General features: G+C 35.9%; 1 protein-coding gene across 1 annotated transcript in view; it reads left to right on the plus strand.

Moving 5' to 3' along the window:
• The window catches only part of LOC138691892 (uncharacterized), a 1,248,967-nt gene that overhangs the window by 687,507 nt on the left and 548,308 nt on the right, over positions 1-13,152 (plus strand). The window contains exon 3 of the mRNA XM_069814478.1: positions 5,734-5,917. Within this exon, the coding sequence (XP_069670579.1) occupies positions 5,734-5,917 (184 nt within the window). The remainder of the gene's footprint in view (positions 1-5,733; positions 5,918-13,152) is intronic.

Below are 13,152 nucleotides of genomic sequence, written 5' to 3' on the forward strand. Positions count from 1 at the left end.
CGTTATTAATCAGATTATCTAAATAATATAAGTTGAGTTATACTACTTTATACGTTATTAATCAGATTATCCAAAGAATATAAGTTGTGTTATATTTGTAATTTGTATAGGTGTTTTCACGAGAAAATTGGGCTGGTACAAATTTGGTACATTATGAAAATAATCTGTACTATCTGGTACAATTTTCAGAGAAATCTGGTACATTTTATTTTCGGCCAGTGGCAACACTGTTGCACAGTCAACAATGGAACATTGGACGATTCGGAAGCGTGTTGTTTGTGTCGATTTGTTGTCACAGAATAACTCCATTACAGAAACGCAACGAAGATTTCGTCACCAATCCAATGCCGCATGTTCCGTCTCATAACATCATATTGCAGTGGGTCACCAAGTGGCATTTAACAGGCTCAGAACGAGATGAGTATTGTGTTTCTCACCGGCATAGTGTCACAACGCCTGAAAACACAGAACGAGTGGTAACAGGCGTCACTCGATGTCAACGTCGATCTGTTGTACGGCAAGCCTTAACACTTAGCAACGTCCCATACTTACCGGATTCCATTAATGTTCTACGAGATATGTTTCCAGGACGAATCGTCTCTCTATTTGAAGACTCATTATGGCCTCCAAGATCTCCTGTCGTTGCTGATACTGATTTTTATCTATGGAGCACTCTGAGTGTATTCGATTCGACAAGCTACGACAGAAATTCTAAAGATAAAAAAATAGTATATGCTCTATGCATAAAACTTGGAAAAATTTTATTTGCGGTGTTGCAAACTGGAAGTATGTGTAACAAATACTTTCCGAAATACAGTGTGACTATAGTCGTGACGCTGTTATTCCCGGCGTGACTCCTCCTCTTTGCTTACGTCTTAGGAAGAGAAGGCTCTATAAAGTCTAGGTAGGTAGTATCGTTCGCCATTTTTGTTCTTTCGTTGCCGAGATACCATACGAGAGATCTATTTGTCACACCGTTAAACATTATCATGTCGTAGCTCCTATGATAATAAATCAAACGCACAGTAAATTCAGCAAATAATTTAGCGGCAAATAACGTCTTCATATGCTTTCTGCGAACGCCAACGAAAGAGCAAAAATGGCGAGCGATTATATTAAGTATTTATCGAACCTTGGGAAAGGAATGTTTTCATCAGCGAATCACAAGACGCACACGTTTAAATGTAGCCGACCTGCAACGCGATTGGCTGCCGGAAATTAGAGCGATGGGACTATAGTATTTTACATACCATACAGCCACAATAATATTAAAATGGATTTGGGGGAGGTGGGATATGATGGTAGAGACTGGATTAATTTTGCTCAGGATAGGGATCAATGGTGGGCTTATGTGAGGGCGGCAATGAACCTCCGGGTTCCTTAAATGCCAATAAGTAAGTAAGTAACAGTCACACATGCAATATATTTATAGCCTACATTAAATGGGGCAGAAAGTTTCATTGTCAAACTCAAATTCTTTTGAAAGTGATTCTAAAATATTTCCTTGCATATTATTGTTATTTTATATGGTGAATAATTATTTGATCACAACTAAAATCATTTTATATGAACAGGAAATAAACTAATTTAGAGCACATAGCCAAGCTCTGAAGTCCACTATTGTACCTTATACTAATGTGTACATTGTTTACATGTTACATGAAAAATTTTGTACAACAATACATCTGTACTAATTTAGCATTGTTTAATCTAACGATGTTACGTAATTAGCAATGCTGAATAGGGAGGAAGCAACATACCCTAAACGCCATGCATACCCGAAGTCGGTATATTTGTACTATTACAGAAGACATAATTTGGTTCCCCTTCGCTTGTAATTGTGATCATGCCGGAATGGAGTCAAATGAAATCACAGTTGAATAATCTTCACACATTGATAGCACATCGCGAAACAAACATAAAGGCATTATAGAGTTAAACACTGTGATTAACTGTTTATCAGTGTTAAATAATTGAACGTAATTTATTCACTAAATATGTTCTAATCTGCAAACAATCAAATGCCAAACATTTTGTCTTATTAAAGGCGTTATACCATTATTCATCATTATTGCAGCCAAATTTAATGACAAATCCGCTGTTGTTATTATTACGGTGTCCCTAATGCAGTTCAAAATCATCAACCATCCGTGTCGTCTAATAATAAGCATGTTATGATTATGGGCAGTAAAATATAGATAATGATCCACCAAAACTATAACTCAATTCTCAGTACAATTGAATATTACAGGGAGAGAATGTATTAAAGAATTATAAATGAAATTTCAACGCATTCTTGTGGCCGATCCTGGGTACTAGACCTAATTTTCAAATTTTCATTAAGGGGTTAGGTACAGCTTACAGCAGTAAAATTGCGGAAATATTCAATTTTTGTGCAATAATGAAAAAATAGTATGTGTCAAACACTATCCTTCTGCTATATGATAAAAATGTTTTTAAGATTTATATATATATTTTTTTTTCAAATTAAAAATGGTGACAGTTCATTGTGGAGTGATGAAGCGGGAATCGAACCCGGGCCGGCTAGTCTGGAGGCAGACACGCCATCACATAGCTAACTTGGCTGACTTAAACAGTAATATTAATTTTATGAGAAAGGGTTTGTGGTAACTCGCCCCCTTTCAAGCAAGCTCTCTTCAGCTCTTCCCAGGCACTCCCATTTCCTCTCTCCTCTTTTACACATACTAGCCCCATCGCTGCCTTCCTCTTTTCTTGTACTCACTTTTCCCCTGGCACTCTCGTTGCCTCTTATATCTCCAGTCCTATCAGCACATCTTCGAGTTAGCTGAAATCAGTCATAGGACTAACGATCTCAATATTCTAGATTTTCTCAACGGCACTCCCGTTTCCCGTGCCCACGAACTAGTAAAGAACGTAAATTAAATAATAACAATGTCTATAACCTAAGTTCTTTTCCTTTCTGCATCGTCGTGACATCACCCTCCACCACACCACTTCGGCCCATATTGTCCCGTCACTCCCGATTCCCCTCTCTCAGAAGGACGTCAACAGAGACCGGCTCACAACAAAATGTTTCTTCGCTCTCCTGTAAAATTAATTTGTTGTATACAAAGATACGAGGTTGCTGTTCAACACCATCGATTTGCTTTAATACTAAACACAAATTACATCCTCACATATCAAATACAGTAGCACCTCTATTATCCGTGGAAATGAAGGGGGTTGGCTGAACGGTTAATCGAAAAAATCGGATAATCCGTACTATAGAAGACTTTCATAAATTAAATGTTGCATAATGCAGTTTCGTAATTTCCTCCGTGGCCATGTGTTTTAACACATTAGGTAGTGTGTAAATCAAGATTTCAGACCTGAAATCTTGATTTGCATAATACACGTCACTGTTCGTTAACAGAAAACCACAATTTAAGTCACACGGAGTTAGTGTGCACTCGAAGTTGGTTGCTTGACGGTTGTCAGTCCACTTTGAGGTCTGTGGATATAGAGGGAAGAATTGGATCGGTGTCGGTTAGAGTTCCCGGGTAGCTCAGTGGTAGAGCGCTGGTACGTTAAACCAAAGGTCCCGGTTTCGATACCCGGCTCCGGAACAATTTTTCCCTCGAAATTATTCAAATTATTCACATTAGGTAGTGGATCAGAAGTTTTCAGTGTAATAAATAGCTCTGTTGGAAAGAGTGGGTGAAGAAAGAATAATATTCAAACTGATCAGGAAGAGAAAAAGGAATTAGTTGGGTCACTGACTGAGAAGAAATTGTCTACTGAAGGATTCACTGGAAGGAATGGTGAACGGGTAAAGAGTTCATGGCAGAAGAAGAGATCAAATAATAGACGGCATTAAGATATATGGATCATATACGGAGACTAAGAGAAAGTCAGAAAATAGGAAAGACTGGAGAATGCTGGGTTTGTAGTGACAGAATACTATGAATGAATGAATGTCAATGACGGGTTTCTAAGGGTCAACGAAACTTTCTATGATGGATTTCTGTGAAAAGATAGGAAAAGTATAGACCAAGGTCTCATGTTATAGATTTAAGTAATTTATAGTCTACACTTTATCCCTTTTTTGTTATTAAATCTCGCATAGTTGTAACTCCAATCTCGTATTCCGATGTGAAATGAACCACAGTCCCTCTTTTCCAAAACCACTCAATTATATGCACTTATCTTCGATACTTAGCACAGCATTTCTGGAAGACGTTTTGCAGAGAAATTAAACAGGTCACTAGAACAGTAGATCATAATGTGTAAGGGCAAAAGCTTGTAATATCACTCTATAAAAATACGTATACTAATGTATTGTGTAGTACTCAATATTTTTTCTGTAACAAAAATAGGAAAGAATGACAGACGGATAATCCAACAATCGGTTAATAGGGTGACGGATAATCGGGGTTCTACTGTATACAGCTTCTCATTTTCTTATATGAGCTGTAATATTTTTAGCACTGAAAGAGTTCCTAACAAACTCATATAGTTTTACACTGCTCTTAAAGAAAAGTTAAAAGTATTTTACAAACAACTCTGATAAGAATTGAGCCTGTAGCATGATTGGTGGGTTTTACATAATGTTTCTTTATTTAGAATCAACCCTTTCGACTTCATATGTAAGTAGGCTAATTTATTCCAGCTTGTCTTTAAGAGTTTCAGTGGGAATTTTAGCCCAGGAGGCAGTGACATTATAAATCGCGTGGGAGCATTAATTTTGTACTAATTACTTGCGATACGTTTAAAGTTTTCTCCATTTTCAATAATACGACGAATAACTTGCAGTTTTTATTGCATGTTTAAAGACGTCCGCTTGACAGACATCTCTTACTGACTGTGATGTGCTCGGCGCCAGTGCCTGAACTGAACTGGCACGCTTACAACCATTCATAGAATTGCAGTCATACTGTAGGGAATATAGATGCTTTTTCTGAATTATTTTATTGAATGTGTGTGATATAAATTTAAGTTGTGCTTGTAATGTAAATTATTTGACAGATCATATCAAAAATATTTGAACGGGATGAATTGCTAGCGTAAATATTTCATCGTATTTGTGAAACATTTCCATTGACGAAATGAAGGTAAAGTTTTGCCTCGAAAGGAAATGTAAACTAACTTAGGGTATATTTTTTATTACATTACAATCGGGTAAATTAATTGTAGTCTTCTCTATAAATTACCTCCAAATATGTGAAAGAACTTTTAAATTTCATATTCGTAACATAATATTTAATTTACGCATATTGATTCATATTATATACTGAAATATTTGCCCATAAATTCGCGCTTGAATCTTATAACTGATTTAAAAACTGTTAATGCGCTATTTTATATATTATGTAGTTGGTCACATAAATCATTTAGGAGGCTTTGCTGTTAACAATTAACAATTTCGTTCGATTGGATTATCTTCATGGAAGTTTATGTTGATTTTTGTGTGTTACTTATTATTATTATTAAATTAAGTTCAGTTATATTGAGTATTTTCAACATTAAGGTCAGTTGACATGCGTAATTAGGTTAATATTTTTAATTAAGATTATTAATTACATGTGTAGTTTAATTATATATTTTTTTCTTCAACGAAATGTTATTGTATTGTAATAAAATAATGCCTAGAAGGAGTTAAAATACTAAACTATTGTAGAAGAAACTCATTAATATTTGTAAGTGAATTTGTAAATTAGAATCGTTTTTATACAAACGAACCTTCACTGATTATAAAATGTTATTTGTCTGCAGGCAAAAAAAAAGAAGAAGACCGTGGCGTCGGAACGCGCTATGAAGATGAGTAAAGTGGGGAACCAGACAAACTCTCAAGATCCCCAGGCGGTGAATTCGCGAGTGTTCGTCGGCAATCTCAACACATTCCAGTGTAGCAAGACGGACGTGGAGCGAATGTTTCAGCGCTATGGACGCATCGCCGGTAAGATCAAACACATTTAATTTTTTCCTTTGTAGTAGTAGGTTAGGTTAGGTTACGGTGGCTACAGGCGGTTAGGACGACCTTTGCACGTCGCCCATACAGAGACCTATTGTGCACCCCGAAGTATATGAAATGAATAAGGATTAGGGTGTACAAGTCCACCGGCCGCATGTGACCCCTCACCCGCTCAACCAATGGAGGTCTCCTACCTTCCCCCGCTCTAAGTTCACACCGCCAAGGTGGCCAAGCAGCACAAGATCTATTCAAACTGTCCTTCCAAGGTGTCGAAGCTCCCTTGGAAGTGCCCTTAAGGAATGAATCCTGGCAGAGATATTGCGGAAGGCTGGGATCTCAAGAACGGTTGTAGAGAGGACGCCCCATCCGGTAAGCGGATGGAGACATGTGTCTTGATCTGAATATGGCTTTTGAATGAGATGAAAAAGGTGAATGATAAGAAATTTATATATATCAAATGTTTATATGAATGAGGTCTCGCCCACCTAATTGAATATTACACGACTAAACTAGTCAGTTAGCAGTTTTCATCAAACTTATGTTGAATATGGCCACAAAGTCATTTAATATGCGCTCCTGCATACTGTGTATATGACATGTATCGTCTCAAATGCAGGTAGTAAGGCCGTAAAATAACACTACGAGAGGGGTTCGGCCGGCGCCGGGGATCGTGTCCCGGCATGGCTCAGTTGAAAGAGCGCTCAGCGCGCAGAGCTGAGAGGTCCTGGGTTCGATTCCCGGTGCCGGTACGAATTTTTCTCGTATTTAACAGTAATAATAAGAAGTTTAAATTCTTTTTTCTACACGGGAGGGGAAGGGAAAATGGACCGTAGCAATGAAGCTTTAAAAAAAAAAAAAATTTGTAAGATTATCCATGATATATAATATTAACAAATGTACTTTTTTACATTTTATTTCTGTCGACTATATTCATGTTTTTATTGAATATCACTGGCTTCTGTCGGATTGTCAACTTATATTAAATGTGTATTTTCTCTCTTTTTCTCTTTCTTCTTTATTATTGCTTTTGTGTTGTATTTATTGGTTTCAATTAAGTTACTTTCTGTATTTAGTAAACTGTCCTTGTAAATTTTATGTTATATTATTGACTAAGACCACACCGTATACTAGCCTAACTCTTACGGTAGTGGCTAGAAACATTTTTATTTTATAAATTTAATTTGTACTCACTAGCTAGCTAGTTAAATAAATAAATAGGTAAATAAATAAATAAATAAATAAATTAATTAATTAATTAATTAATTCCAATCTGGCATTTGCCTAAGTAACTGTGGAAAAAAAACCGAAAAACCACAGTCAGGTTGATCGGTCATGGAATCGAACCACGGACCTCCCCAATGCGAGTCCCATGCGATACGCGTGAGCCAACTCGCTCGGTTTCCTTTGTAGTATGGGAAGGGGGGGGTGAAATGAAACTTAAGTTTTGAATAAATTTAAATGTGGAAGAGGTAGATACATTATAGGACCCATCAGTCTTTTCGATAGTATCTCTGTGCAATCGATAATCAAATTATCATCATTGCTTGAATAAAATTACTAATGATATGTGTTTCCTTGGACCAGCAAACCCTTGAAGTTTATACCCGTATTTATTATTATATATTTCCATGAAACAACAAATTTATTACACTTGAACCACTATTACGTAGCATGGAGTGATGCAAATGTGTTTCTCCTTATAGTCTAAATTCTTCACAAACATCTTCTAAACCTAACTTTTCAGCATTATCCTTATGTGGCACCTGACTATCGGTAGAAGAGATGATGAAGTGCACACCAACAATGCATCCTTACTAATTGAAATTTTAACTTATTGTAATTTACTGATTTTTCAATAAGCAACCATCACATATCATATTCTTGTTTAGTCAACTGTCTGAAGACAGGTTTTTATCTCATAAATGACACCAGTAAGACATCACTCATGAGGTAACTAAGCCAGGAAAGAATGGAAAAGGAAATGATGATGATGATAATAATAATAATAATAATAATAATAATAATAATAATAATAATAATAATAATAATAATCAGGGACGACACTTTGTCCCAGCATGGACGGATTTTAGGTTGGTTGTTGCTTGCCTATAATGACGCCACGGAGGCCATGGGTTCGAAGGTACTGCACTGTGAAAGGAAAGGGCAACCTGTATGTGCTGCACCGGAGCACGAACGTACTTACGTTTGATTTGTTTAAGATTCGAACCTATGCTGCTCTCTGCCGCTGCCTGCTTGTTTTTCATTGTAGTGGCTTACCTACAGTTCCTGCAGCACTACTGGTGCCGTTGTCACTTAATGGCAAGGTGGTTGTCATTGTGACTCTGTGTGCAGTAATGTAAACATAATACAATGTAGTCAGACAAAAGCTCTAAACTGAATGCAACTGCAACTGCGTTTGGAAGTAAGTATATTATTGTGGAGGGCAATAATATAAGCTGTAAAGTGTGCAAAACAGAATTAAAGATAAAAGTTCGTAAATATTTGCGAAAGCATTGTGAAACGAAAAAGCATGGTGAACGTTTGCCGTTATTTCTCTCATCTGCTCGGTTTACAAACTTTGAGTTTTATAATGATTTGTGCGAATAGTCCAATACACAAGCTCAGTAATCTACATTTTCAGCGGTTTATGGAAAAATACACGTCTAGAAACCTGCCTAGTATAACATCAATGCGTACAACCTATTTATCGTCTGTATATGAAAAAACTCTGATCCCATTCGGACAGCTATAGGTAGTAACAAAATATTTGTATCTATAGGTGAGACATCGGATGCTGTGGGACGATAAGTAGCTCACGTTGTTGTAGGAGTGATGTCCTCCAATGAACCAGGAAAGAAATTTTTGTTGGCATCAGAAATACTAGAAAAAGTAAACAGCGCAACTATTGTTAATCTTTTTGAGATGCACCTATGTATAACATCGTGCGATGTTGAGCAAACTTTCTCGCAGTACAAGCATATTTTTAGTGAAAACAAAAGGAATTTCTCTTTTTCACACTTAAAAATGCACATTGTTATACCAGCGAATAGGGATTATAAAGAATGGACACTTCGCGTCGTTACCTTTGATGTAGCCGGACCGATTTCAATGACCTTCAATCCAGCTAGAGCGTCAGATTCAGCTTTCTCCCTAGAGTTGGCGCTGACATCAAACCAGCTAGCAGTCGACACAGCGGAAATATAACACATATAATTAATACATCTAGGTACATTATGTACTCAAAATAAATTGGATCCATAAAATAAAAAATCCTTCATTAACTGTAATATCTAGACTCTAGAGTTCCTTTATAATGAGAGTTGAGACGTTGACCCCAACAACAATTAAAATATGTAATGATTTGATAGCGCTGAAAATGGAAAAACAAAACTCTTACGAGAAGTAAAACCATATACCTATATAATATTATATACAAATATTAAACGAATTCGATACTTAATTTTATAATGTATTACTGTATATTATTTTATAATATAATTTATGGTATCTGAAATATAAAATATTATTATTACAACTAGTTTGTCACTGAGAAATAAGGAAAAGCTGTTAACTTGAATTTATTTGAAGGAAGGCGTTACTGGATTATGCAATGAGGTAGGCGATGTTTGGATCCTGTGTCTCAACTCTATTATCTTAGCGTATGCTCGATTACACTACCTCTAGCGCTTGAAAGTGGAACTAGCCGCTGGCGCACAGAGAAACAAAACACAGGAAAATTCGCTCAGTGTCCATTAGAGATGGGAAAAGTTGTTTTCTCGTTACAGTTCCAACTGTTCCAGTTCCACGAAAATACTAGGTTTCAAATAACAGTTCCAAAATAACAGTACCACAATATATTATATAGCCTACGCCGAAGTTCGCTCCACTGCACCGGATCGAATCCCTCTCCTCCAGTGTTTTTCCCTTTGTGGCCTGACTCCATGTTGTTACCATAACAGATAAATTCTGTAGGATCAGAAATTAATTTTTACATTATATATATATATATATATATATATATATATATATATATATATATATATATATATATATAATTTAATTTGGAAACTGCACCAAAATAAAACACACCAGGAATGAACGAAACTCCTCCAGAGTCAAGTCCCTAAATTCAGTTCTGTCATTCTGTGAAGCGTGTGACACAATTTATTTATGTTAAAACCCTTTAGCCAAAGTAGTTTATGAAAACATTTGGGTAAAAAAGGCAAAAGTATAAGTCGAGGGCCATGAGAAAGTTCAGAAGTCATACTGACAGTATTGACACCACGAAACCAGTTACGTTATATTTATGCACGACGCCAGTTCAGGATTAAAAGTTTGTATTGATTTTGTCCCTGAAAATTGTTAAAAGTAGCCAGATCTAGTGACAAAGTCGCTAAATTGACAACACTGCAGCAACGGTTGTCATAATGTAGTTCCATACACGGCCGACTTGATGCTAGCTTCGCTTCGCGAAGGTACCATCAAGTCGGCCGTGTCCCAGTATTTTGTATAACAGGTACAGTTTTACTAGTATATAATGTAACAGTGGTCTTTTGGAACAGGCCGTTACGTTATTTTATAGTCATAACTCATAATGCAGTTCCATAACATCGAGTATTTTTTGTAACAGCAAGTATTTTGTATAACAGGAGTATTTAATGTAACAGTGTTATTTTGGAACAGGCCAGTGAGCATAGAGCTCACTTCCCTGTATGCCATGTGATGCAGTACGATGTCATAATGAGTCGAGATGTGAATTCCTGGAAATGAAATCTTTTCTAATGCTACAGTAAATTGAATTCGTAGATCAGGTTTGTTCGAAGCAGGAAATGTAATGTAATTTTAAATTATTTGTAAATTGGTCACGAAATCGAAATGGATCCCAGTGGTAAATGAAACCTAATCTATTCTAACTATTCTGCTTAGCTGAAGGTCACAATAGTGTTCAATTTCTCCAAAAATGCATAAATAAAAGCTATAATCAATTCGCCCGCGCTAAAATTCATATTAATAATGTACCGTCATGAAGAATAATAATCTCATTGTAATGAAATATGAAAATTTACCGTTGTACTTTTTTTTTAAACAAAAGAACTTCAATAATAGTCATGTTTCAACAGACTTTAGTTTAATTTCGAGAATTTGTAATGAAACTAAAACTGTAATGTATTTGGAAATAAAACATAACCTATATATTTTCATCTCGATAAAATTCACAATGCAGTTACTATAATACAGGCATTATGTTATTTGATAGAATCCTATACTCAATTAACATCATCAGTTCCAAGATAATGTGTACTTTTTTAAAGACGATCTTCGTATCTTTACTATTTATCTTTTACTTTAGTTTCCAACATTTATTTCAGTACGACGAAAGGATTCCCAATTCTGCTTTCAAACAGTAGCGCCAACTTATATGGGCTCGTCGTGTTGTGAGATTTATTTAACTTACGGCTCGTCAAATGTTTGAGCCCACCCACTGTTTTCCAAAAGTTGGCGTCACTGTTTTCAATAGTACCAAACATGTTCCGTTCTGTGGAACAGGCGTTGTCATAATGTAGTTCCAAAGTGAGACGAGTATTTGTAACCGCAAGCATTTCGTACTAGCTCAAAGCAACACTGTTATTTTGGAACATAGTGTTCCAAGGTGCTGTTACTTTTTGGAACAGTTCCAAACAAGGAACAGTTCCAAAATAACTGTTACGTTATTTTTTCCCCAGCTCTAGTGTCCATTCTTTATAATCCCTATTCGCTGGTTATACAGTATATTGTAACGGACTACAGTTTGTATCAGAATAATGTAGGCCTACGTAACTCGATTGCAAATACTTGTGTGTAATTTGACTAATTCGTGTTTGTTGTAAATATGTGTAAGTAATATTGTAAACATGTAACTAATCAAGGCATATGCTACGCGCGTACATATTATACGACAGTGGTAACCTGTAGAAACGTTGCATTTTCGTTCCGCCGATCTATACCAGCAAACAGTCGCGTGCTGTCGCTGGACTGCTCCTATCAACTAGTAAACACAGGTACTCTATACACCAGTACCAGTGAACCTCGTGGTGAACTGGGACGAAGTTTCGTCCCTAATAATAATAATAATAATAATAATAATAATAATAATAATAATAAAAGAAATTAATAAGACGACAAATTATTGAGTGGGCTCAGGTGACATGCATACTGCCAAGTGAGAAAACTATATCAGGTATAACAAACCAATCCTATTGCGAAATTACGGCAGTTTAAACGGATACATTTTATTTTGTAATACAATTGTGTGTAATTAACTTCGAAAACATAAATAGATTTCTATTGTACATAGATTTATAAATCGTGCTGTCGTTGTCAGAGGCCACTGTTTCTTATAACCAGAAGGCAGAATATTACGACATGACTACACTCACATTTTGTGCTTGTAGCTGAAGCACTGCAGAATTGTAACGCAGTTAATACGAAGTGTACGCACTTGGCCCACCTGTATTTGTATTTCTTTCGAGGCTATTATTACCGGTTGTGCAAACGCTGCTCTAATAGCGTCTAATGCATGCTTACATTACTTCATTAACGGTCGTGTTCAACTTTGCATGCTTATATTCTTACATATTTTCAAAGCTTACTACTGAGTTTGTTGCCTTGTTAGAAATATTTGCACTCAGAATGAATTCATTGACCGAAAGGTTTTCTACTGCGCACAGAAGGTTATTTGGTTGGAAATTTTACAGTTCTGTTAGAAGCTTCAGTAAGAGGGAAAAACTTCACTAACGATGTGAACAGCCTTTCGTAGGCCTACGGCTTTGTAATGATGACAGTTTATTTGAGAAGGGAGAAGGGTTTCATGTGGAACAAATTATAATGCAAATTGAATATATTAGTAATTGCTACTGAGTTATTTAACGAAGCATAGACTGTAATATATATATATATATATATATATATATATATATTTATAAATTATAGACATCAGCTCAAAGAATTTGAGTGACCACAAGGGTCCTGAATACAATAAACATGTACAATATATGTGATTAAGTGGATTAATTGAAATAGAGATGATGATGTAATATTTGAAGAAAATCCTTCATAATATTTATAAGGACATACATTACATAATCAAAAGGAATGTGAAGTTCCTTAAGATAATTCCATGTGAATTTGGACATAGAACCTCTACTGCCAAACAGCAAACCAATGACAGACCATTGTTTAAG

The sequence above is a fragment of the Periplaneta americana genome, chromosome 16, assembly GCF_040183065.1.
Source record: "Periplaneta americana isolate PAMFEO1 chromosome 16, P.americana_PAMFEO1_priV1, whole genome shotgun sequence".
NCBI classification, from domain to species: domain Eukaryota; kingdom Metazoa; phylum Arthropoda; class Insecta; order Blattodea; family Blattidae; genus Periplaneta; species Periplaneta americana.